A 27,910-nucleotide genomic window follows, 5' to 3' on the forward strand; every position below is an offset into this window, starting at 1 on the left:
TTGAAAAAAGTACTGTTAATAAAGAGTTAATAAAGAGTGTATGTTGTTATTCTTGTCCTTTTTAGGATCCAAAGTGCTTAACTCTGTTCCTAACATAGTTAAATATTTAATAGATACTTGCTGATTGACTGGTTTGCTTGGGACCTAATTGCCATAGATAATATTTTTCTATCAGAAAATGCTTTCTGAGTTCCAAATAACTTATTTACCTACTCAAACATAACACCTATCTTGCTAGTTTATTTTGACATTTTTTAATGTAAGGAGACACAATTTGTTTTATAGTAATTATTCTTAGTTATCAGGATTTTGCTCTTGAGACCATCATTGCTGTTTACTTTTAATTGGCAGAAATCTTAAGTTTTTTTTTTTCTGATTATGTGTTTTATTTGTTAATTAGAAAAATTGACTAATATTATGAAGCAATTATTCATTTTATGAATTGAATGTATATTGATTCTTCTCTACAGATGCTGAAGCATTTATTTGATCTAATAGAATGTCTTGATCTTTTGCTCTTATCATGTTTTAGTTAAATGTTTATTGAAGACCTCCAGGTTGCTTTTGAACTTTTTTGAGGCTTCCTGTTGATTTTTTCTAGAAAAGTAACTGAGTAAAGAACTTTGAGCAAGCATTGAGTTTTGTGGCAGCTTTTATAGCCTAAACAGTTATTTTATCTATGATTGGTTAGATTTTGTGTTCCCTTCCAAAATAATCAATTTTGTGATTCACTGAAAACTCTTACTAGTGATTTTTTCCCCTTTCATAAGACTGTCTCACTCCTGCTTGGAAGTGCAGGAGCTACTCTCGGGTTCAGCTCATTATTGATTGGCACAGAAATTGACAGATTGCATTTCTGACCTGATTGGCACACCCCTCCTTAGGCAGTCCGTTGGTCTCCCCCTCCCTGTCACTCACCATCCTAAAGCTAAACTTCTGAGCTTGACAGTGGCCCGCCTCAGCTTCTCCACGGCTCAGGTACGTGCCGTCCCTGCCAGCAGTAGTGATTTTTCTCAGTGAGACATTGAGGACTGCTAGTTTTTGGGTGGCCAAGAGAAGTGCTGTAGAACATGAGGGTTTACCGAGTAGCTGAGTCTTGGCACTCAGAAGTACAATGAATAGAGCCGTGGGCCAGGAGGCAGGAGCACCTGAGCTTCCCCTCCTACTAGCTGTGTGACCTGGTAAGTCAGTCAGTAACCCTTTTGCCTCAATTTCCTCCTTCTTGGGAAAAGGACAATAATGGCACCTAACTCCCAGGCTGGTTGTGAGAATAACAAGCACTTAGCATATAGTGCCTGACAACATATAGTAAATGCTGTAAAAATTATAGCTGCCATCATGAGTATTGCTATTTATTGTTTCATCACTGTTATCATCATTATCATTATTAGAGACTTTTTTAAAGGCCTAGGGCAGGGGTCCTCAAACTTTTTAAAGAGGGGGCCAGTTCACTGTCTCTCAGACTGTTGGAGGCCAGACTATAGTAAAAACAAAAACTTTGTTTTGTGGGCCTTTAAATAAAGAAACTTCATAGCCCTGGGTGAGGGGTATAAACATTCTCAGCTGCTACATCTGGTCTTCAGGCGTAGTTTGAGGACCCCTGATAGATATTCATCTAAGAAACAGGAGGCGGGGTATTCTTGCCTGCTTCATGGAACTGTCAGAAGCTTGGTAAACTTAAAAATAAGGTTTTTGAACCATTTTTGGGGGGTATAGACCATGTCCCTAGTGAGGTAAGGGCCTCCACCAATGCAAGTTTGTACTTCCTCTGTACTTCGAGTCTTAGGGTTCCCTTAGGCCAAGTGATTGTCTAGCACCGGTGTCAGGGATGCTGCTGTTGTTTCAGCCAGGAATTCCTGACCTGAAGCCAGCTTGCCATTCCCCACACAGAGCTGCTCTCCATATCCAGGTGAGCTGCCCTTCTTATTTGTCCAGTTGTAATATGGGCCAGTCCTAGGTAAGAGCAAACAGCTGAATGGGGAGACAGAGCAGTGCAGGGAGAAGTGCTTTGGATTTGCTAGGAGCCCTGACACCTGGGGGCCTTAGGAAGTGTTCAGTGATTGTGTGTCTGTGTGTGTGCACGCACACGCATATATGTCTCCCACAAACATTCAGACACATGTATATGTGTAAATCATCATCATAATGAAGAAGAAAAAGAGCCATTCATTTTGTTGTGGAAGAAATATCTGGCCTTTCTGGCTTTCCAGAGGCCATATAACTCAGAAGTCAGAGTCACATAGGCTTAGGCAGACAGATTCATTGCCTCATGCTTCCTTCAAACTCAGTTAAAATACATTACTAAGTAGACTAAGTTACAGATTTGAACACAGAGTGTGCAAGGCTGTATTTTAAAGCAGTCACAATGAGCTAATTGAGGAGAAGGGATTTACAGGTCACAAGGAAAACCAGGCTGAAACTTGATGTCAGAGAAATATCTACAAATAAAAGCTTGTGGAAGGCTTTAAACACAATGTATTCCTTTTTTCTCATTTGGTTTCTTATCTCAGTTATGTCAAAAGTCTCCCCTTATTACTATTATTCCATGAGTCAGGTCTTACTCATCGAAAGCTAATATTAACAGTTAACCAAATGCTTCAGGAAGAAAAGCATAATAAAATTGAACAAATGGAAAATTTTAAATTATCATCACAATTGGAATGAATTAAAATTTGAGATTTAGGCTGATTTGTGGGGAAAAAATAGGTGGCTTTGGACATATGGGTATTCATCTCATATTTTTAAAATATTAAGGTCTATGTAAGTTGAGATATTATTTATTCTCCATCTCCATAACTTGTGGAGGGAGGGCAATACTCAGTTTTTCTGTGAATTTGTGAAAAAGCCATAATTATAGACAAGTAATCTTTGCCTTTTAAGTTAATACTTAAATACAGATTGACAATATCATAAGAATATTTGCTTTGTAGGATACAGTGAAACCTAAATTTAATCTAAACCCTTCTAACTGGCACTCTCAATTAACCATATATACTTGACTCCTGTGAGAAACCATTCCCAAGAAAGTTCATATGTAGAATGATCTATAGTATCTTCCTCTCTTTCACCAATATAGAAGATTATATTACCTTTTCATCCCATGGTACTCTTATTCAGATTTTATCATAATTCTTCCATAGAAATAGAAATCTTATCTTATTCACGGAAGACCTTCATATTTTGTTTTTATTTCATTAACACCAAAATACCACTAGGATTACCCATCTGTCAGGTCTTCCTCTTGCATAACTGACTTGCCTCCTTTGTATCCTGAGGATTTTTTTATTTAACACATTTTTTTACTTGTCTGTGATGTACTTCATCCTGTAGATAATCTTAATATGCCGTTATCCATCTCTTACAATTGTTTGTAATATTGATATTTTTTGATAAGTTATTTTATGAGTTTTAGCACCAGAATGAGTATATTAGAGTTAAGAAACTGAGATTTGGTAACATGAGACAGTTCAGCTCATTAAAAGGGTGCTTCCATTAAAAGCAGTTTCCTGAATGCAGCATTCTTCTCTGGTCCAGCTCACCACCCAGTTTATGGCTACCTGTTCGTTCCATATTCCTATTTTTTTTTTACTTTGTTTTTTTTTTTATTAAAGCTTTTTATGTACAAAACATATGCATAGGTAAATTTTCAACATTTGACACTTGCAAAACCTTCTGTTCCAAATTATCTCTTTCTTCCCTCCACCCCCTCCTCTAGATGGCAGGTAGTCCAATACATGTTAAATGTGTAATATGTTAAATCCAATACCATATTCCTATTTTTACCAAGGATAGCCTCAATATGTGTTTGCATCAAATTCACCAAACATTTTTGGAGATGAAGAAATAAATGTGAAAACTTAGTTAATTTTTCTTAGTTATTTTTTTTTAAATTCAAAATAACAGTCATGATTGTTTTTCTTCCTTGGAAACTTTTTCTTTTGAGAAAATCCCTGAGAATTGATTCCATCGTACTTTTTGAAGCCCATCATTCCAGCATCAATTCCTTGGGTATATTATTTGTTAGATTCCATAACTCTTGCTGATTGTGTCTTTTAAAGAACTATTGGCACTTTGCATTATTTCCTGAAGAAGGAGGTAATGGAATCCAAATGTAACATTCTACTTTTGTCATTGCTGGTGAAAAATAGAGAATTAGAATCAGCTAGATTTGTTTTACTTTAAGAACATTTGTGGTTGACCGCTTTCATTTACAGATCCTTTAGTTTAGCCATAATTTACACCATAATTTCCATTAATATCTGTGTTTTGTAAGGTGATGTAGCGAGGTGGGTGGCTCAATGGATTGAAAACTAGTCCAGGATGAAAGAACACCTGAGTATAAATTCAATCTTAAATACTTACTAGCTCTATGACCTTGAGCCAGCCATTTAACCTTTCTCTGCCTCATTTTTGTCAGCTCTAAAATGGGGATAATAACAGCACTCACCTCCCAGGGTTGTTATAAGGATCAAATGAGAGACTATTTGTGATTTATCAGTGCCTGACACATAATAGACATTACATGAGTGGTAGCTGTTATTATCATATTAGTTATATCTCAAACAAGATTGTCTTCCCAGTATGGTTTTGCAGGATCCCTAGTGACATATCAATCTAAAAACATTTACCCACTTACTGTATACCAAAGCCTGTGCTTGGTGCTAGGGATTCAAAGACAAAATTATATACAATGAACCTACATTCAGTTGGATAAGGCAACACATGCACATACAAGCATATGCAAAATAAACACAAGTTAATTTGTGGGAGAGAAAGTCTTAACAATGGGGAGTGGTTTGGGGAGAATCAAGAAAGACCTCATGCAGGTAGGGTCATATGAACTAGGGTTTAAAGGGATTTAATTTAAAGGTATTCTAGGAAGTAGAAGTGAGCTGGGAGAGCATTCCAGCATGGAAGATAGCCTCTACAAAATCAAGGAGATGCGAGATGGAACTAGACAGGGGAGGAGGAAATTCCTAGGAAGCGCAGTCCAATACTACTGTACTATTAGGAATCTTTCTCCAACTCACCGTAGATCCAGTATTTTAAAAAAGAAAGAGTTTTTAAAAGGAAGAAGCATATGAAACAGTCTCTAGTATTGGGTCCCAGGGGTGCTATCCTACTTCCATGGTCTTTTTCTCTATCTTTCCACTATTCTAATTTTTGATTTCTTTATAGTAGTAACCATTTTGCTTTAGTTTAGCCTCTTTTTATGTGTGTTAATTGAATAAATATATCTTATCCATTTCAGTTTTTTCAGAGCCTTTTTAATCAGGATGTTATTACAACTTCTGTAGTAATTTTTTAAAGTAAATATATATGTGTGTATATAATACACACACACACACACACACACACATATACATACATACATACTTATTTTACTTCAAGAAAACTTATTATTGACCAGAGAAAGTGTCTAATTAGTTAACAAATTCTGAGTAACATCCCCCCTCAACTGTTTTTAAAATCTCCCATTTAGAAATAGAGAAATTTATAAACTGATTGAAAATGATAACTGAACTTGGCTATTTAAAAACAATAAACAGCATTGAATTAAGTAAAATAAATGGTTGATAACTATCGAGTTATTTTCCTTTTTTATAATAACTTTTTATTTTTAAAAATTACATGCAAAGATACCTTCAACATTCACCCTTGCAAAACCTTGTGTTCTAAATTTTTCTCCCTCTCCCTCCCTGCCACTTCCCCTAGACAACAGGTAATCCCATATAGGTTAAGCATCTGCAATTCATCTAAACATATTTCCACATTTCTCATGCTGCATAAGAAAAATCAGATCAAAAGGAGAAAAAATGAGAAAGAAAAAATAAGCAAGCAAACAACAATAAAAATTAAGTTAAAAATATTATGTTGTGAACCACATTTAGTCCCCATAGTCCTCTTTCTGGATGCAGATGTCTCTCTCCATCATAAGTTAGAGTAAATATTAATTATATAAATTCACTAGGCTTCTAAATATTTGACAGACTTTTGTTGTCTTTTATTTTGGTAGCTACAATCATATTTTCCCACAATTTTAACTACCCATACTTTTTTTGTTTTTGAAATCAACTAAAATCAAGACATATCTGCCATAATTTGTACAATTTTATCAACTTCTTCATAAAACTTTTCTATTTCTCCATCCTCTATGACTGATGTCAATATATAAGCTATAATTATTTTCATAGTGGCCTACTTGTTCATCATGAACACTGTAAGATAAAATTACTATGTTCCTAAAGTTTAAATCAGGGATTGATTAAAAAAAGCAATTGTTAAGGTATTCTCTAGCATCATTACAACACAATCTTTTTATACTTGATTGCCAGTATTCAGTTATTCTGTTATTCTGAAGGATGATAATGAAGTACTAAAAGATTCTGAATTATTCAAGCTTATAACATGCTCTATATTGTTTTCTAATGCAAGACTATATAGATAGGTTAACTCAATTATTTACAAGACTAAAATGCTGAACAAATCTATCCCTCAAGCTTTCTGGTTAATTTAGTTCCTATTAAAAACTCCTCTGTGAGTCCACACATAGTGAAAAGTTTGTGATGAAAAATTAATAAAGTAAAGGTCATGAGACAAAAATACCAATTATAAGATAAAATGATGCAATAGTGGTCACTGTTGATGATGTAATAATTAAATTAATGGCACTATTTGTAGTTAAATAATTTCTCAAAATCTTTTTAAGATGAGATTTTGTAAAATTAAATAAACTTTGAGTTCATCCTAATCTTTTTAGCTAAATGTCGCATCCTGAGAGAATTTGGTAGACTATCTTCTAAAGTCTGGGCTAGCTCCCTGGAGGCCTCAGGAACAGCTGGAGTCAGGATAAGTAAAAGTCCTTGGTCTTCAGGGGAAGAAGTGAAGGAGACAAACTGCCACAAGTTCGCGACCGACCTCCCTTCTCCTGGTCCTGCCACAAAGTGAAGTTCTCTGGCCTCTTACCCCATCCCTTAATCCTTACCTACAATTATCTGTATACACCAAACATCAAGCCAGCACTGAACAGTGAGAAGGGCCATTTTTCCAAACATATGCTAATAGAATCATTGTCCAATAGGTAATTAGCCTTAAGTGCTCGCTTGTCTGATTCACGCACACCTTTTAAGAGTTGCAGCCCTTTATACTATCTGAAATGGCATCACCTGTTATATAAGACCCTCTTCTTTCTCTCCTGTACTTCCCAAAACCCAATCTAATGTTCTTGGGAAGGACAAATGCTTTGGATTGTCCTAGAGATGGAGCTGTCGCCATCACTGCAGAACCAGGCATCTAGATATTGCAGTGAGTCCTCAGGCAGTGGCCAAGAACTGGCCAAAGCGGGGCAGCTCAGACCGAGAGGTCGTGCACATCAGAGGCTCTCCAATGGAGTCCAGAACTAAAAGATAACTCTACAAAGACAATAGGGGGACATGGATGCTGTTAGTGGAAAGTCCAAATCTAGGCTTAAGAGCCAGAGTATTTACCCAGCGGGGCAGGGCCAGTGTCCAGGCATGGGGGAGCTTTCAGGAGGAGAAGTGGCAGCAGGGCCGTGTCCTGTTAGTGCCAGCACTGAGGGACGCTTGGTTTGGCAGGTTCTTGGTTACCCTTGATTTTCTTCTTTAATTTAAATGCAAGGTCCAGTGGAGTGATGCGCCTGCTTCTCTGTCCATTGCCAATACCTCATATTGTTAAGAACAGTTAAATTCTCATTATTATTCCTTTTTCCTCACCCTTTCCTCCTTACCCTTTTCCTTCTCCTTGCCCTTTCTCCTCTCTTTCCCTCCCCACCCCTTATACCCTCTTCAGACATCTTCAGATGTTAATGGTAGGTCCTTGTTCAAAGAAGATTGAAATAATATACTCATGAGTGTTTTAGGAGAAAACTAGATTTGGACTGGGCTGGATAAGTTGTCCCAGAACCCGAGGGAACCAGTCTGGGGAAAGGGACAAGATATGGAAGGGAAATGGTACAGGAACCTTCAAAGGCGACTGGTGCTGGAGCTAGAGGAGCCAGCAATGGAGACGAAGTTGGAGGGTCTCAGCACTGACCTATCCCTTCCTCCTGGCTCCCCATCATGAATCCCGCCATTGCTGATTCCATTACAACAGCCTTTGCTCTGGACCTGCCAGAGGTCAATGCAGATTAATTAGGAGCAGTAGTCCTGGTTCTGGGCAGTAACTAGCCAAAGCAAGGGAGGAGAGGAGGATGACAAATGGTGAAAGTAGCAAAAAAAGGAGGATGTCCTTTAAGGAAATCTAGCCTTTGGTGCCCTGTTTAGAACTTATGTCACTAGAAATGCAGTTCATTCATAAATTACCCTACTTCATTAACACCAGTGGAGTTCCTTAATTTCTGATAAAATGTAATTAAAAATTAAGGAACCTTTTTTGTTGTTAAAACAAACTGATTTGTTTTATGTTATATGTTTTCTATAGGTCAAGATCAAGACCTCGTCCACGGTCCCATAGTCGAAGTAGTGAAAGATCTAGCCATCGACGAACTCGTAGCCGATCTCGAGAACGAGAGCGTCGTAAAGGGCGAGAGAAAGAGAAGAGAGAGAAGGAACGAGAGAGGGGGAAGGAGAAGGAATTGCACAGCGCCAAGCGTGGGTGAGTAATTGTGGCAGCCTTCCCAGGAGGAGTCCCTTTTCCTGCCTTAGGTTTTGGCGAGTTTGTGACAACAAATAAGCAGAGTGACCCGTGGCCACTCCTGGTAGGTTTACCTTTGCACAAGCTTTGTAAAGACTTTTTCATAAAGTAACCTCACCACGTGTTCAAAATTTTGCCTTAGTTTACAATAAAAACTGTGGCCATGGTCAGTACTAGAAACATGAGAAATTCTTGCATATCCTTGGAAAAGATGTCATATACTTGTTTATATTTGGCAGTATAAACAACTTTTAATTTACTTAAATTTACCTTTTTATGGAAGGAGAGGCAGCATGGCGGATAGCTTTCTGGCTTCATGTCCTCCCTCTGACACAGAAGGGCTCTGTGTCCTTGGAAGGGCTTTTATGTTGTAGAGGAGGTGATAACCTGAATTGCTAGAGAGAATTTCCTTCCTTAGGAGTTCCCTGAAAAGTGAAATCATCACTCCCAATTGCTGTCCTTGTTGGAAAATAGTTACAAGAATAGCATAAAGATGACAGAGAGGGAACTTTTTAACAGACTTTTATTTAGAAAAATCTTGTCTTCACTATACACAAGTTTGCCATAGCAATTGTTCCAAGTTCTGAGTAACTATAAGTTGAAAGCTATTTCTTATCATCTACTTAAAATTATAGAAGACTTAAAAAAGCCTCTTTAAGTCAAAAGTAAGTTTCCACCTTAAAACATGAATTTTAGTTCATTGATCTCATTTTATACTGAATAATTTAATAATGAATCTTTCCATCGTTTATGAACGGTGTTATGGCTGTGACCTCCTTCTGTCATCTTCTGTTTCCTTACCCCCATGTGAATATACTTATTTGTTTCAATTTGAAATATTTTTATTGTCTCAGTCTTCATTGTTAAATTGAAGAATTAGTGCATTGAACATAATTCCCTTAACATTTTTTTTACATCTTAACTTTTAACTTAAATGGTTGCATACTTTTTTTTGTAAATTCCCTTCTTCTTCAAGAGGACTCTTATGAACCTTTTCATATCTGCACATGTTTCTATAATAAACATTAAACTTGTGGATGGAAAGATTTTAGTCTTGGGTAAATTAGTTGCTGCTAATTTTTCTGAATGAAAATAAGTTACTTCAGTTTCTTAGAAATTTCAAATTCAATTAAAATTTGTTATTTTATCCATAAGCAAGCAGAGTTGAAATAAGAAGAAGATAGGGTGACAAGAGAGACTGTATAAAAATTAGTAAATGTGCCTGATTAATTGGAATGCTAGCATTCCAGTCAGGAAGAATCGGTTTTAAATCCATCCCACCTTTATGTGGCCATGATCAAATTACTTAAGCTTTTGGAGCTTCAGTTTCCTCATCTTTAAAATGAGTGTGGCATTCAGGCTAAGATGTTTGTAGTACTAATGCAATGACTTTATATCCAGGGAGGTTTAGCTCCAAACTGATCTGTTGTGCTTTGGCCAATCTATTTAGGAAGATTTCTGTGGTAAATAAAGGCCACCTAATAATCCCTTTCCTAGTCATGACTCCTTCCATTTTGACCCAAATCCACAGTACTCCTTCGTTCTGCTCCTGCTGACCTTTGATAGGGCATTCAGTTTTATTGCCATTGTCCAGGCTCAGAGGAAAAGTCCAAGACAGCCACAGCTATATCGATAGATAGATAGATAGATAGATAGATATATCTATAGGTATGTCCAGCCAGGCTGCCCAGTGTAAGCAGCAGGAGGCCATTCTCCAGGGTAAGGGTACGAGTAGGTACATTTCCTTTATAGATACTAACAAAAGATTCAAACCAAAATGAAGACTTAATAATGAAATTTTAAATAATCAATGGGCCAGAGAACAAATCATAGAAACAACAATGTGGAAGAAAGTTATTAGAATAATGAAATGCCTTATCAAAATTCTTGCAGTCCTCAGGAGAAAAACCATATCTTTGCAATCATATATTAACAAAAGAAGAGGAGAATATTAATGAATATGCATTTTTAAAAATTAACGATTCAACAAATTAGAAATTTGTAATCACAAATGTGATACATAATTCCTGATACCTTACTGATGTAGTTGAGTAATTGACTGCTAGTTTATTTTGAGAAGTGATAGATAACTGGAAAAATATCAAGGAAAATGTTGAATTTTCTTTCCCCCAAGAAAATCTAAAGGAAAGAAGAATGATTTTCCCTCTTTGCATTAGATTGATTGGATGATCAGTTTTGCTGTTGATGCCGTCAGGTCAAGATTTTTGACATATAGCTTTTCAGGAAGGTACCATTTCTATAAAACTTTATCACAGATTTTTCCTATTGTATTAATTTTCACACAAATAACAGTTTACTTGGTTTTTGTTTTGTTTTGTATAAAAATATTCCTTCTAGAACAAACCTGGTTCATTTTCTGGTTGAATACATTTATTTTGACAGTAAAACATTTATCAATACACATATATTTTTCAAAAACACATATGCAGTTTCTCAATACAGCCTAAAGAGATAGATCTAGATAGATGTATACATATATATTTTACTATGATATCCCTAGATATTTATTTTTATCTAAAAACTATGGCTTTATTCAGAATTATGTTGAACTGATTTATTAAAATTGTCACAGAGAGTCTCATTTGAAACTTTAGATGTTGGTGGATAATGTGTATTATCTGGGTAATCTGTAAAAGACTGATTTTTGTGACTTTCTTAGAGCAATATTTTGATCATATGACATAAGGTACTGCTGACAATTGTAAACCGTGTTTTATGGACTTTAATGAAAGATTAGTTTGGTGATGCATATGTCAGTATATTAGTGATGTTTCATATTTTAGCGTAAAGTTGTAATGTTGCCTTTTTACTTGCTTCTGGACTTTTTAAAAACCTATTTCTTGCCATTTTTATTTAATATTCTGAGTTCCAAATTCTATTCTTCCTAACTTCCCTCCTTATTCCTCTCTCTGAGATGGTAAGCAATCAGATATAGGTTATATAGGTACAGTTATATAAAACATTTCCATATTAGGTGTTTTTTACAAGAAGACTCAAAAGAAAAAAATAAAAGAAAGAAATAGCATGTTTTATCATACTCAAACAATATTAGTTCTTTCTCTGGAGGCAGATAGAATGCTTCACCACTAGTCCTTTGGAGTTGTTTTGGATCATTGTATTGCTGAGAGTGGCTGAGTCAGTCACAGTTCTTTACTAAAAAATATTACTGTATATAATATTCTCCTGGTTCTTTCTGTTCACTTCACTCTGCATCCATTAATATACATTTCCCTTGTTTTGTCATATTAACCAACTTGACAGTTTTAAGATAGTACCTAAGAGTGGTTTTAATGTGTATTTCTCTAATCAATAGTGTTTTAGTAATTCCACCTGTAAGAGTAGAGTCGGGTAGATTTGATTTAAATCAGATTATAACCAGTTGTGATTTAAATCACAAGTCACAAAATAGAAAAATTTTCCTTACTCATTTTTCATTACTAAAATGAATTCTATTTGTTTTGTTGTGACTTTAGGCTTCTCTTTTTATTCTTATTGTCAAGATAAGTTTTTCCCTTGATTATTTATTTATTTGTTTGTTTTGCTGAGGTGGTTCGGTTAAATGACTTGCCCAGGATCACACAGCTGGGAAGTCTTAAGTGTTTGAAGCAGATTAGAACTCAGGTCCTCCTAATTTCAGGGTTGGTGCTCTATCCACTGCACCACCTAGCTGCCCCCAATTATTATTATTTTTTAAAATTCTCTTTCAAATGATGGCTGCTAGGTCAGAAACCTATCTACCAAGATGCTCAGAATTGTCTTCTCCAGCCTTGCGGTCTTACTTTTTTCCCCTCTCTCCTCCCTTCTTAAAATCTTAAACTTTTAGTGCGTAGTAAAGATTTTGTCTTTGAAAACATGCAACCACAAGTTAAGAACTTTCTCGTAGATTGAAAAGACTCTTGCAGATAGATTAAGCGCTGGCTCCCATGGGTTTCTTGGATTTTTTTATAATCTTTCCACCTATCTCTAGAGGAGAGTCTGACGTGAGACCAGGCCCTGCGGCCTCTTGGTGATATGTTTTATAAGCTTTCCATTTAAAAACGAGCATCTACATCACTGGGAATTATAATTTTATGACAGTGATTTCTTGCACACACCCCATAGTTCTGTAAGCTTTTTCATTTGACGGAAAACATTCTGAATGCTTTTCTGAAAGTCAGGCTTCAACAGGGTTTCTTTCAGAATATGTTGGTGGAGAGTTTTCGTTTTGGCCCCGATGCAGTTCCTGGAGTTACCACATTTCTGTTTCACTTGGCAGCATTCCAGCTGTTTCTCTTGTTCGTTTTTATACAATAAATTCCTGTTGGTAAGAGCGTTCTTAACTAAAACTTGGCAGAAGATGTTGAAAGTAATTTGGGGATGTTGGACTTCAAGTTTTGACAGCAGCTACATACTCATGGAGCCTGTCATATTTTTCTTTACCTCTTCTTTATGCAGCAGGAAGTCATTTATGCTAATTTGCTCTTATTTGCATATAGGTTATAGAGTTCTGTGGTGCAAAGCAAGCTCAGAACTCCTTTTAAGTGTCTGTTTAGATCAAAGCAGGTCTGTGTGATAGCTGTTGTCTGACACCAAGCTGTGTGGTGTTGTTTTCATTAAACATTTATCACACTTCCAGTGTGACAGCAGGCAACTTTGTGCTTGGATAACATGTTTTCATGCAAAATTTATTGAAAAAGACGAGATGTTGTAAAGAGATCTTGTTGCCTTTCACCAGTGGCGAAGGGTAAATGTTTGATTGCAAGCTAGTATACCTTTAACACAAGTAGTCATTTTGCAAGCGAAAGAAGTTAATATTTATTTTATTAGGACAGATAAATAGAATGTACTCGTATGTACTTAATGTATTTTTTAGATTTAAAATTATGTTCAGCTTGCTTACGTGGGGTTTTCTGCTTTATTTGGTTTCTAAGTTCTGTTGGGGGAAAATGGATGAAAGAAGGGCTAGAACTGTTAACTCAGACCTTGCAATTATTCATTAATGACACTTTGCAAAGCGATCTTACATGGAATGGCCCAGTGTTTTGTGCTTTGCCCTGAGCTATTAACATTTTATTTCTGACTTGACTAATGGCATAGATGGCACACTTATCAAATCTGCAGATGTCACAGAACTTGAAAGATACAACAAACATGTTGAATTTCAGGAATCAGAAAGATCTCAAGTCCGAATATTGATGTAAATCTAATCAGATAAAGTTTAATAAAAGTAAGCGTAAAGTTTTAGACTTAGATTCTCAGGAGTACAAGATGGAAGGGATGTCACTAGAGAACAGTTTATCTGACCAAGCCCTCACCTTTTAGGGGACCGTCAATTCCCTGTGAGTCCACAGTGTCACATTATGCCTAAAAATCCCAGAGTGGTTCCGGCATCCCAGCCTAGGGAAATTATTTTAACTCTTCAACCTGGTCAGCCTGCTTCGGTTCTAAAGACTCTGTTAGGAAGCATATCGGAGAATTGGGACAGTGGCTGGAAAAAGACCAGGTCCATTGAAGGGATCTCAAGACAATGCTATATGAAAATACTTGAAGACTCATGTATGTTTAGCCTAGAAAAAAGAAGAGGATTTGGGGGATAGGAGAGCTGGCATCCAGTATCTGAACAGCTGTCATGGGTAAAAGAGATTTGATTTTTTTCTGCTTGGTTCCAGAGGACAGAACTAGGAACAAGAAAGGGCCCTGGCTAAGATACCAATTTAGGTTTGATAGAAAGTTTTTGTTGTTGTTGTGATTTGCCCAGGAGCCACTCAAGCTATTAAGTATCTGAGGTTGGATTTGAACTCTGGTCTTCCTTACTCCAGGTTCAACACTCTATCTACTTTGCCTTGATATAAAGAAAAACTTTTTAATCAAAAATAGAATGGGCTACCGCCAAAGGAATATATCCACCTCTCTGGAAGTCTTCTTGGAAAGGCTTTGGCATATTGAGGATATTATTGCTCCCATATAGTTTGGATCACCTGGGAGTTCCCCTCAAACAGATCCCCAGGAGATTCTGTGATTCTGAATTAAATTAATATAATTACTCATCCAAAAACCATCTTGTTTCTGTCACAAGAAAATATACACAAATGTAATATTATAATCTTGGTAATTTTTTTCTGTTATTCTAGTTAATCATTTATTGTACTACCAAGTATGAATACCTCTTAGAATTCTGATGTACTGTTAAGATGGAAGAATATGTCACCAAGTAAAAGTGCTACTTTTTTATTCAGAATGCTTCCTGCTTAGGGACAAGGCCTGTTTGTCTATTGCAGTTTGAGTTCTTGCTTCTAAGAAAGGTCCCAGATGGGGAATATCCAGACCCTAATTTGGAGGAAGAAAAACTAACTGTTGGCATTCTCTTAGATTTTGGAATATGGGACTACTGACCAGGGAGGCTGAGGATCCCCAAGAATGCTGATAGCCGTTATTCACTGCAGAAGTTCTAGGATTATCTGGCCAATCTAAGACAGAAGTTGTCCCGGGGCTTATAAGAGTGATGGGTGAAGAATTGATACCTAGCACACTGTAGGGCCTACTCCCATGCTTTCTCTGTAACCCCACCATGTGATATAGAGCCCTGCGTATGGTCTGTGTGCTTGGTCTGCTGATGTAATTGTGCGATATTTGTTACTCTTTTTCCTTCCATGTCTGCGTGAGTGCACCAAGCTCTGGTCTAGACACTGAGAGTGTGAGTACAAAGTGAAGAAGAGTCTCTAACTTCAAGGAGCTTCTGTTCTCCTAGAATAAGACAACACAGAAAGGGAAGCGGGGACCAGGGAAGGGAGAATTGGGCCTAATGGTTTTAAGGCAGGCCACATGACAGCCAGTTGTCATGCCCTTTCCAACGGCAGCGGTAGTATTTATTTGCCTATCGTTCCTGCAGCAAAAAAGTGGAAAGATGGGCAGAGGGGCAAAGTAGACGTCTGGTGGCAGAACAGGTGGCAGAATGCCTGGGCAGGCCCAGGTTTCCTGGGAGAAAGCCTAGATTACGTCCCTAGCGGGACCGAGGGATGGCTCCATGGCAGGAGTTTGTGCTCCTTCACCAGTCAAGTACAGTGCGGTCACAGTGGATCAGCTTCTTCGGGAAGCGAAGACTAGTCTCTGCAGGTCTAGTCTGGTGGGCCTCAGGGTGACACATGGGCTGTGAAGTGTGGTCCCGGGGCACCCTCTGGTGCCTGGGGTGTCTGGGGAGCGGGTGGGTTTCTTTACTTGTGTCTATGACCTCCTCTTGGCTGCTTGCTAACCTTGTTGTGTGTCATTGGAATTGCTGGTGGGGGATCTGTGATTGGTGCTTCGCTTTCTATATTTAAAAGTTGTTGGCACTTTTACTGCATTATGGTACAGGAAGTATGAGGAAGAACTTGAACTGTTTTTCATTGGAGAACTGTTTCTTAAAATGGATTTGCTTACCTTCTCTTCTAGGTCAGTGGCTGGCTTATGTAGGAATCATATATTCTTTCAATGTTGCTATCTTTTGATATTCTTGTAACAGATTTTCTTCCATTTTAGTTCTGTATTCTAAAACTCTTTTTCCTTTTTTGAGTTTTTAACATTTTTTCCTTGAGAGTTATAATTTTTGACATTCACTCCTAATTTCTTATATGAATTTCATTTATCTTTTAACCCATTTTATAATATTTTGGTTTTTTGTGTTCTTTTATAATTCTGTAGAATTCTTTGCTTCAGCAAATCTTGTTTCACTTTCCTTTTATCTTGTAATATTTTAAGAGATGTTTGTTTTCTTTCTGAGAATTTTGTGTTCATTTTCTCATCTAGTTTTAGGATCCTCTTTATTAATTTATCTGTTTCTGCTTTGGGTTTTATCGAGTTTTCTTCCTTTTGAAATCTGCAGTGTTCAGACTTTTCCCCTTTTACTTCTAGTTTCTTACTTTATCCTTCTTTTATTTTTCCTGATACCCCCAGCATTAAGGGTTAGTTGCAAAGCTGCTTGCATCTTCTCTCACATTGGATAATTTATTTTTACCCACTTAGGATTCTAACCTAAATAATTTCTGAAAGGACAGAATTAGGGTGAACTGTGTTTCCATGTCCTTTTTTTCAGGCCCATTACAACTGCTTGTGCATCACTCTGCTTCAGTTCCTTCTGGTTTTCTCCTTTTCTTTCTTTAGCTGGTCTGAATCAGTCTCTTCTATTTCTTGTGGGGTAGGGATTGATAAAAGATGAGGTGTGTTGGAACAATATCTGAAGCATATATGGGAATCCCATTATGGATCCCAGACATAAGCTCAGGTGCACTCCATTTGTGCACCTCTGCTGGACCAGAGAGGGTGAGAGGTGAGAGGTGATGAGTGAATCTCTGGGATTCATAAAGATTTAGCCTTGTCGGGGCCTACCTTGCCATATTATTGGTCATCTAACTAAGAATTCCTCATATTATTACTAAATGATGAAGTATTGTACTTATCAAGGAAAAAAATTAGCATTTGTTCCTCTTCATGAGCAATAGTTATTATTCTTCCCTTTCGATGGCCTGGCTTTAAAATAAAACTCTCCACTTTAAATTTTTTACCAGTCTACAAAATGTTGCCAGTGTTTTCAATATGGTTTCATCTTTGATGTATTTGATAGCATTTAGCATCATTTGCCTGAAAATACAGATTCAAATGAAAGGTTAAATTAAATTTTTTATCAAAATTCCTTTCTTCAGTCTAAGTTCTTGTTATTACTGATTTTGTATTGATTCAGGACAAAATTTTGCGTTAGAAAGCACATTAGATTTATAGCTTCCCTTCTTTTGAGACATTAAGCTAAAGTCCATGGCGATAGCCAATTGTTCATGTTTCTGGAAGGTAACTGTTCTGTGCTATTGTCAAGGTTTAATGGAATAACCTTAGTCTTTTTTCTCCCCACATAATAAGTAAGCAGTACCCCGAAAAAGCTAAGCAATTACTTATAATCTATGATTATATAGCTACTTTATACCTCATTGCAAAGCACCTTGAGTACCTGAAATATGAATGATACTAAATCAAACCAAAGCAGTCTGCTTGATATTGAAGAAAACTAGCTTATCCTCTTCTCACAGACTTCCTCCCCAGGCCAGTGATCATGGAGTAACATTCTCAAAATAGGACAGATTGGAATAGATCATAAAGTGTTGATTGACGTGTCAGGTAAATCTTGGTCAGCAAACCAGAGACTCGAAGTTTAACCTACTCAGATTAAATGGCAGGAGAATGTGGAATACCTTGACATTCATATGATGATGTGTATATATATATATATATATGTATGTATGTATGTATGTATGTATGTATGTATATGTATTTTTTTCTGTCCTGACTTGATATTGTAGGACAGTTTATTAGCAACTGATTTAAATGTTCTTATAATTCTAGACATCAAGAATAGCATATGTGTTTTTGAACAGCACTAGGTATGGTAAAGGATACACTTTTCCACAAAAGGAGAATAAGTCATAATGCATTCCGTTCATGTAAGAGCTGTTGGCTCATCTTAGATTTCAATGTATTGAGAGTATATCATGAAATAAAAATTCCAGACGGTGTCATTGGGGTTAATCTTTTTCATTCTATGTTAAGAAGATAGTTTTTGTGTTTTGTTCTTGTATATAACAACAGGAAGATGGGGATGAATCTTAGAGTTTGAATCTTTTTATATATGTAAACCCAAAGCCCCTTCTAAATTCCCTTACACATGTGGTGATCAATGATGCAATATATAGAGTTAGAGAAATATTTTGAGTGCTACTATATCTTTTTAAAAAATTCCTAGAGGAGGCTTTGAAATGGCTACTCTTTAACACCAGATGATAGGCCAATCTGTAATGGACAGGAAACAGATTGTATTTTTATCAGAAGCATAGAGACTGGAGTTTTATCCATTTATGGAAGATAAAAATGAAATAAAACCATGTTGGAAAAAAATTCACAATAAGAAGGGTTGTGTGTTTGAAATAAGCCAGACTTACATTCATGATAGAAGATAGTAAGCCAAGATGAATAAGTCTTTCTGAAATACACTGATAGTCATCATTAAGATTTCTGCCAATATATGCATTATATAAAAAAGAAGAGAAATATGGACGTTGTCTTTGTGTGAGGTTGACCACACCGTGGAACAAGTCAGTAAACTAAAGTGTTTCCTAAGGACTTAACTACATGCCAGGCACTAGCTGGGGGAGGGACGGTGAGTGGTAAGGGCCTCCCTCTGGAGGCTGATTTATCGCAAAGTCCTAAGGAGGCCAGGGAAGCTGAGAAGTGGAGGCCGGGCCAGAGGCCCTGAGTCCAGGGAGTCAAGTGTCAGAAGCCTGAAACTGCAGGAAGGGCCCGGCTGGGAAGGGCTTTTAAAAGCCAAACAGAGGGCTTCATATTTGATATTGAGGACACCAGAGTTTGTTGAAGAGAAGGTGGTGTGGTCAGTGGGAAGATCCCTGAGGCAAGGAGCCCTACCCCCAGACAAGGAGCCCAGGGAATGGCCACTGCAGCAGGCCAGGTGGAAGGATGGGGATGTGGGTGAGATAGATCTGTACCTTGGCCAGAAACTGGGCTGTGGCTGAGTAAGGGAGAGTTAGAATCCCCCACGTTAGGGAACTCGAAGGCCAGGGCTGCTGTCAACTATAATGACACTTGGAGGGCTAAAAATACGTTTATGTTTTGCTCTGTTCTTCATCCTGAGTGTCCCTCCACTCCTTGATTCCTTCCCAGGCCATCACTGGTGCATTAACTGCCCTCCTACCTGCCTTGTCTCCAGTCCTTGGTGCAGCACTCCCCTCCTCATCCTGTCCCGGCTTCACCGCCCCCGCCTTGGTGTTCCCAGGGCCTTCTGCCTTTACTTCTATTCATTTATTGCTATAAACAGTTGGGAAAAAATGGAAACACTTATTTATGACATAATCTCAACAGGACCCTCAGTATGGCAAAGAAATCTTTTTATATTCTCCTGATAGCTCTATTAGGGCAACCAGGTGGCTAGAGGGCCGAGCCTGGGTCAGCAAGACTTGCCTTTCTGAGTTCAGATCTGGCCTCAGACACTTATAGGGGGACCCTGGGCAACTGGAAAAGTCACTTCACTTTGTCTCCCTCAGTTTCCTTCCCTGTAAAATGGGGAGAGTGATCGTACCTTTCTCCTAGAGCTTTTTTTTTAAAAATATATTATTTTCTTTTATTAAAGAGTTAAAAAGAAAGATCATAAAAATTTATCATTTAGAAATTTCTTGCCAAAATCTACATAATAATAATTTTTGTTGAACTTGATATTTTGTTTTTTTTGTTTGTTTGTTTTTAAATTTATTTATTTTTAATACACATATTTAAATATCATTTAAAAACCATGTTGGGAGAGAAAAAAATGAGAGCTAAAGAGAAAAACCATGGGAGAGATTAAAACAAACAAACAAAAAGAAATGAACAAATCAACTGTGTTGATTTACATTCACTTTCTTTTTCTGGACGCAGATGGCATTTTCTGTTCAATAGATCACTGAATTACTGAGAAGAACCTGAACTTGATATTTTGACCTTTACAACTTTTACAACTAATACAGACAGGCTTCTTGGAAATAAAATCTTGGATCTCTGTCTTTCTGTGCTAAAATATCATTACAAAAAACCCCAGCATCTTTGTAGTTTGACTTGTCATCTTTTTTTTTTTTAACTGTTCTCCATTTAACATTTCAATTTATGAATAAAAGAATAGAACTTTCAGTATAAATGAAACTTTTAAAGAGATTTGGAAAAATAAAATTTTAGCATAAATATGAAATTGAGTACCTTGAAGTAATGATATTTAAAGAATTTTATGACAATTATAGAGGAAATAGGTTAATTACTCAGAGAGACCTTCACGTCCACTGTCATTTCAGTAGCATTTTTTCTCAGGCTATTAAAAGTCCAATTAGTTTTTCTTTTCTTTTTTTTTTTTATTGAAGGCCAGAGTGATAACAAAGCATCCTAAATCTTCTAATCAAGGATACTGAGATCTTCTGAAAAAAATCAGTGTTGCTGAATATTAGTTCTTATCAGTGAAAGTTTTCAAATGAGTTCATAGTTTTGTTTTGTTTTGTTTCTACTAAAGCAATTGGAGATAAGTGACTTGCCCAGGGTTACACAGCTAGGAAGTGTTAAGTGTCTGAGACCAGATTTGAACTCAGATCCTCCTGATTTCAGGGCTGGTACTGTATCTACTGCACCATCTGGATGCCCCAAGTTCATAATTTTCTTTTTCTTTTTCTTTTTTTTTTATTTCATAGCTTTTTATTTACAAGTTATATGTATGGGTAATTTTACAACATTGACAATTGCCAGCCCTTTTGTTCCAATTTTTTCCCTCCTTCCTCCCACCCCCTCCCCTAGATGTCAGGATGACCAGTAGATGTTAAATATATTAGAGTATAATTTAGATACACAATAAGTATACGTGACCAAACCGTTATTTTGCGGTACAAAAAGAATCAGACTCTGAAATATTTTACAATTAGCCTGTGAAGGAAATCAAAAATGCAGGTGAACAAAAATATAGGGATTGGGAATTCAATGTAATGGTTCTTAGTCATCTCCCAGAGTTCTTTCCCTGGGTGTAGCTGGTTCAGTTCATTCCTGCTTCATTGGAACTTATTTGGTTCATCTCATTGCTGAAGAGGGCCATGTCCATCAGAATTGATCATCATATAGTATTGTTGTTGAAGTATATAATGATCTCCTGGCCCTGCTCGTTTCCCTCAGCATCAGTTCGTGTAAGTCTCTCCAGGCCTCTCTGAAATCATCCTGTTGGTCATTTCTTACCGAACAATAATATTCCATAATGTTCATATACCACAATTTATTCAGTCTCCTAGAGCTTTTGTGAAACTCGAAGGAAATCCCGTTTGTGACAGCGCTCCGTGCTGCGCCTGCACTTAGTATGTGTTTCCTCCCACTGTCTTGTGGATGGCAGCTCCATAGAGACTGGGAAAGAGCAGCAGACAGGAGGGGAGCCAGGAGGTCACCAGAAAGAGGAGGTGATCCACAACCTCTGGGGAGGCCGGGAAGGGGCATTCTCTGGCTCTCCTTGGGCCGGGCGCTGGGCTCAGCACCCTGCATTAGAGGTGCACACCAGCCTGGAGATACAGGAGTAGAATCATATCCATTTAATGGTCAGGAAATGGAGGCACAGGCCCTGTAGCTCACCAGGCATCTCCCAGCTAGTGAGTGTCTGAGGCTGAACTTGAACTCAGGTCTTTCTGACTTCCAGCTTGGTGTCCTCTTCATTCATTTCGACCTTTGTGCATCCTTCTTTGCTTTGACGTCGCCATGATCGCCATGCTCCTCACCTCATAGTGGCACTCTTGCAGTGGCCTGTTTCTAGGCTCTCTGCCTTCTCCAGGTATCAAATTGTCCTTTTAAAGAGCAGGTCTGGCTACGTCACTGCTCCTACAGTTGCCCAACGTCTCCTCAAGAAGCCAATAAAAATCTTCTTTTCCATTATCTTCACAACCTGCCAAACCTCCCCTCTTGTGATATTTTATTTCCCTTCCTATGCTCTGTGGTCCAGGGCCTGTAGCTTCCTGTGAGTTCTTCAAATATGGCCTTTCCTCCCCTATCTGGTTGCCTTTCTTTCTGACTCTTGCTGATGCTTGGAGTTTTCTTCATCTCCCTACTTCCTGCTGTCACTGGCTTCCTGGTCATTGTTCATTCTAAGTTGAACACATCTGTGGTGATTCTTGGCATTTAGCATGTCACAACACACTTATTATGTTTTATTCTTTTTTGGTGTCTGAAAAGAGGATTAAGGTGAAATCTTTTTTTTTTTTTTTTTTTTTTTTTTTAAAGTTGTTACTAACAAGAACAGAAAGATATTATTATTGCTTGGAAGGCAGTTTGAACATGATTAGACTCATAGAAAGTATGGTCTGTTTGTTCTTGCTGTACCGAATTTCTCTCAGTGACCAGAGCAACTTACAAATAATTGAGTGCATTTTGAACCCAAATGAGGTAATCTTCTAAGCCCAAGAAAGCATCTCTCTTCTTGAGGCAGGCAGTAGTGTGGAAAGCATAGAATTTTCTATTGATTTTAGAAACTTCCTTTTGAAAAACTTTTAAAATGTGCTAATACTTAGTCTTTTATTGTCCCTGAGAGGGCCTATTTGTGTAGGTCTTTCACTAATAGAATTAATTTGGATGAAAACAATAGTCAAAGTCAACTAAATAAATCTTGTGCTTTGCTCCACATTTTAAAATTTAGGTGACTTGAGTAGTTTACATACTTCTCCCTCCCAGATACTTGAACTAAACAAGCCCTCTGAGCGGCAGCATCAGGGTAGGAGACAAAACCCCCGTGGTGCTGCTGGTATGGGCCTGAGTGCGAGTGTGACCCCGTTCCATGACCCGGCTGGGGCCCAGCGATGGTTCTGCTCTCCAAGCCCTTTGTGACAAGTGAACTGCGGTCTCATCAGGGCAGGGCCTCTGGCAGAGCTGGAGCTTCTCAGGCTCACTGATGGCCGCCTTGCGTCAGAATCTTCTCTGGCTTCCAGCATCCTGTGGGGCTGCCAGCGGTCCTCCTGGTACACGATTGGTCTGAGCACTTACACCTTGGAGATATAGGGGAAACTTCATGTGCATGTGCATCAGGGAGAGCTGGCACAATGATCGGCACGCCGCTGCCTGAGGAGCAGAGCGTTCTGCCATGGCGGCAGGTCTGGCACAAAGGGGTGGCTAGTGAGGATTGCAGCTTCTCCGTCTGGGCTCACGTTGTCCTGTCTACCTTAAGGAGCAGCTTCTTTCCTTCCCCTGTATGAAAACTTTCTTGTCCTCTGTCTCATTCCTTCAAGAACTCAGCTTCCCCAAGTGACGGCCAAGTCGTGCCCTCCTGCCTTTTAACAAGGGCTTTCCAGCGATATTTTTACCTTGGCCTAATCAAGTGACTCCATTGATAGGGATTTTATACATTCATTGTTGGATACCCAGTAGCTTTAGGGACCTTCAAAACTATGGCTTCTACTATGGCATCTGGTTCCTCTGTCACAGATTGACAAAGCCATGGACTCATTTCAGCCTCTCATATTTCTCAGAGCTATGTCAAACCGTTTGACAAAGATATTACCAACTTGTCTGATTTGTTTATTAAGTGATTAATATGAAGCCTAGAGAAATTATTCTTTGTCACAGATTGTAACTTGTAATTCCATAAGAAGAAACAAAAGGTCACAAAAAAGTATACAAACCAACTACATTCGCATATTTGCTTTCTGAATCTCAAAATTATCAAAAAAGTGTTAGCTTCTTAAAAGCAGGGACTATTTTAGCCTTTTTTAGTATCCACAGCATTTAGTATAGTGTCTGGCACACTCTAAGTAACTAATAAATACTCGGTGACTTGACTTGACTATCAAAAATTAACTCCTTTCAAAATGTCAATGTTGACAGAACTAAATAATGGGACTTTTTAAGAATTAAAAAATTAATTGTTATTTATAAATAATCTAAGCATTAGATTGTAAATTTGGTATTGGCTCAGATATTGAAATAGCAGCACCAGGGTAAGGGCTTAACATTAATTGCAGGAATACAATTTGCTCTTTGCTAATATGCAAATTTTAAATGAAAACTACAAAGAACGTGTGCTGAATTCCTGTGGGATTTCTCTAATGGTCTAAATTGTCAGTGAATTTCGGCCACTTAATAAGACAAATTGTGGCCTTCCAGAAAGGTTAATCCTGGCCAGTGTCATTATTTAATTTGCCTGGAGGTACTGGCAGCATACCTAGGGTGGCAACTTTGAGTTGATTTTATCAAATAAAGAGAATCCTTTTCATAATTCTTTTAGTTAGTTTGCAAGTTTTCTGATGGATGATTCTGTGACAGACTGTCTTCTGTGCTGGGCAGCATATTGACAGATGTGACCCTACTGAGGAAAGGGGCCCTTGCCCTGCTTCAGACTGTGGGTGGTGCCTGTGTATGTGGGTGCTCTCTCCTCTGGGCCGAAGAGGGCCTGGGACCATGAAAGAGAGGGAAAGGGGAGTGACTGGAGAGACTCAAACTGAGCCTCCAGGGGGAACAACAGGAAGACAGACACAGGGTCTGAGGTCAGCCCTCTACACTGAGATCCTAACGTTCTGCTGCATGCTTGGGAGCATGGTCTTGAGAACCTCATTTGTTTCTGGCCCCCTCATCACCACTGCCTGGTTATTCTTAATTCTTCCACTTTTAGCTATTGCAACCATAGCATATTTGGGACTGCATTGGAAAAATGATTCAGGAGATACCCTTTGTATGATTGTAGCCATCCTCTAGACAAGGCTACAAATGGTGACCTTTGGGGACTCCCTCCTCCACTGGGCTTTAGCAGAGGGAAGATGAGGGTAGAGGGAAGAGCCCTGAGGAATACCTTTGGAGGCAAAAGAACTAGTGTAGAAGGGAAGCTCTGAACTTGTTTGTTTTTTGTTTTTTTTTAATTACTCTATTTTCCAGAGATGAATCTTCCCTAAACTCACACAATAGTGATTTTTTACAACTGAACTCTATTAAACTTTCATTACCCTTGAATCTGAGTCAGCTATAAAACTGATTCTGGCCAGTCTGCCCAGACTGATAAAACTTTGTACAGTTATAGGACCCTTGCAAAAAAGCAGAATAACTTCTCTTCCATTCCTATAGTTTTCCTAATATTGAACCAGCCCTATACTACTGGTATATGTCTAGCCTATCATGGTTTGTGATCTTTGTGATAACAGTATTGTAATCGCCTTGTTAGTGTTATATTTAAAATTTTTGCATCAGTATTCCTTAGACAAATTGCTTTATAATTTTCCCCAGATGTTTTGCTCTCCTTGGCTTTTAGATATCAATACCACATTTATATATATAATAGTAGGAATTTGGTAGGATTCTTTTACTTGTTTTTTCCAAACATTTAGGATAATATTAGAATTAATTGTTTCGTAAATGTTTAATAGAATTCACTTATAAATCCATTTGGGCCTGGAACCCTATTTGTAGCTTATTAAATCTTTTTCTAAGGATTATCCAAATCTACTATTTCCTATCCTATTTATCCAGGCAATTTATATTTTCCTAAATATTCATTTATTTTTATCTACATTCAGTTTTATTGGTATATAATTGGGCAAAGTAGCTTTTCTTTCCTGTTCATTGTGAATTTTTTCTTAACTTTTGATACTGATAATTTGGTTTTCTTTTTTTTAAAAAAATTAAACTAAGTAGTGGTTTATCTATTTTATTAGTAATTGTGGTGGTGGTGATTTTTCCCCTCCAAAAAATAATCTCCCTCTTTTATTTGTGACTTCAGTGGTTTTTCTTTTTAAATCTCTCCTTTGATTTTGAGAATTTCTAATTTGGTTTTTAATGAGGGCTTTCAATTTGTTGTTTTTGTATTTTTTAGTTTCATGCCCAATTTGTTAATCTACTTCCTTTCTCTTTTAAGCATTTAGAGATAAAATTTTTCTTTTTAAGTGTTGCTTTTTCTGGATTCCATAAATGTTGTCATGTTGTCTCATTGAGATTATTACTTGTTTCTACAATTTGTTCTTTGACTCACTCGTTCTTTAGGATTAAGTTATTTAGCTTCCAATTAATTCTTAACGTATGCTTCAAAGGCCCTTTATTGAATGGGTTGATTTTATTTTTTTTATTACATTATGGTCAGGAAAAAATGCACTTATTACTTCTGCTTTTCTGCATTTGTGAGGTTTTTTGTTGTTGGGTTTTTTGTTTGTTTTGTTTTTTTGCCATGATCAGTTTTTGTGAAACTGCTATGTCCAACTTAGAAATAGATATACTGCTTTCTATTCCCATTTAGTATTCTTCAGAGAACCATCAGGTCTAGCCTTCTGTTCCTCCTTAACTTCTTGTTTAAATTATCTTTAGATTTATCTAGCTCTGAGAGAAGCAAATTGAGGTCTTGCTATCATGGTTTTATTGTTTGTTTTCTTCTGTGACTCATTTAACTTTTCCTTCAAGAATCTGGATATTTTGGGGGCCAAAATTATGCATTCTATAATAAAAGAAACTGAGGCAGAACTTTGTGCCAGTCCAACCTCCTCCAATGAATGGGAGCTCAGATCTTACAATCTGAGATTTTTTCCCCAAAAAAATAATCTCCCTCTTTTATTTGTGACTAAAGTGGTTTTTCTTTTTAAATCTCTCCTTTGATTTTGAGAATTTCTAATTTGGTTTTTAATGAGGACTTTCAATTTGTTGTTTAGTTTCATGCCCAGCACCTTGCTTTGGAAGACTTATGATCCAGAGGCGCAGAAGAGGCAGTCATACACTTTCTTATTAGTTGGTAGACGTTGCAGCTCCCCCTGCTGGTGGGGCCCCAGGGTCTCTTTCTGACCAAGCACCTCGTGCTCAGGCCCTTGGCCTTGCGACACCTCCTCCCTCTGCCCTTGTGCTGCTGCCTCTGCTCTGCCCTGGCCCAGGACCCACCGACCTCTCTGTGTCTTTCTCAGCTGGATAATGGGCTTCTGGCTGTGGAGGTGGGAAGGCAAGAATAAACAGGATCCCTCACTCTTCCATGTTGATTCTGGCCTTCCATTACTTCTTTTAAGGAATCTTGTATGACCTTGAAATCATCATGGTAGATGCTCTTGGATAAGATCCTTTCAGGCATATGTCATTCTACTGATTGAAAGGAGTTTTTATAATTGTCAGTAAGCGCAATGAGATCATCTGTATTTCACATCTTTCAGTCAGTTTTGAAGATCATTTGCAGACGCCTGCCTGTTCCCTTCTTATACTTTTGTTTAACACGTTCTCAATGAGTGTGTAAATTATTCATGTAAACACTTGTATAGAGTATGAAAAAGCAGACCAGGCATATGAATTGGCAGGTTTTCTCCCCCTTTAACAATGTCTGAGATATTCCATAAGCCTTTTTTAACCTCCCCTCTTTTATACACTTTTGTGAATTGAATCCCTCAATGACCTGCAAAACTGTGTCACCTCAAGCCTCCCATCTCTGTACTTGGCTTACTACGGTGAGTCTTTTCACTTTGTGTCCTTTCGTGTCTCTTCTACTTCCTCCCATAGCCTGTTAATGTGGTAATGTCACTGTAGTTTCTTTTTTCCTTTTGTTCATTTTCCTTCTTCTAGATTCATCCTTAAATGCCTTTAGGATGACGTTACCTAGTTGAACCTCTTGTCAGATTTTCTTTACATTTATTTTTTATTCCACTGCTCCTGTTTGTCTTATGTGTTGAGATTGCTTATGATTTTGGCATCATTCTATTCCATAAGACCTTACAAATGAGCTTATACTCTGGGCTGGGCTGCC

The 27,910-nt window shown here is 37.7% G+C and overlaps 1 protein-coding gene across 3 annotated transcripts in view; it reads left to right on the plus strand.

Moving 5' to 3' along the window:
- The window catches only part of RSRC1 (arginine and serine rich coiled-coil 1), a 344,747-nt gene that overhangs the window by 95,617 nt on the left and 221,220 nt on the right, over positions 1-27,910 (plus strand). For all 3 annotated transcript variants that reach the window (XM_031957568.1, XM_031957571.1, XM_031957570.1), the window contains exon 4: positions 8,440-8,613. In XM_031957568.1, the coding sequence (XP_031813428.1) occupies positions 8,440-8,613 (174 nt within the window). The remainder of the gene's footprint in view (positions 1-8,439; positions 8,614-27,910) is intronic.

The sequence above is a fragment of the Sarcophilus harrisii genome, chromosome 3 (assembly GCF_902635505.1).
Source record: "Sarcophilus harrisii chromosome 3, mSarHar1.11, whole genome shotgun sequence".
NCBI classification, from domain to species: domain Eukaryota; kingdom Metazoa; phylum Chordata; class Mammalia; order Dasyuromorphia; family Dasyuridae; genus Sarcophilus; species Sarcophilus harrisii.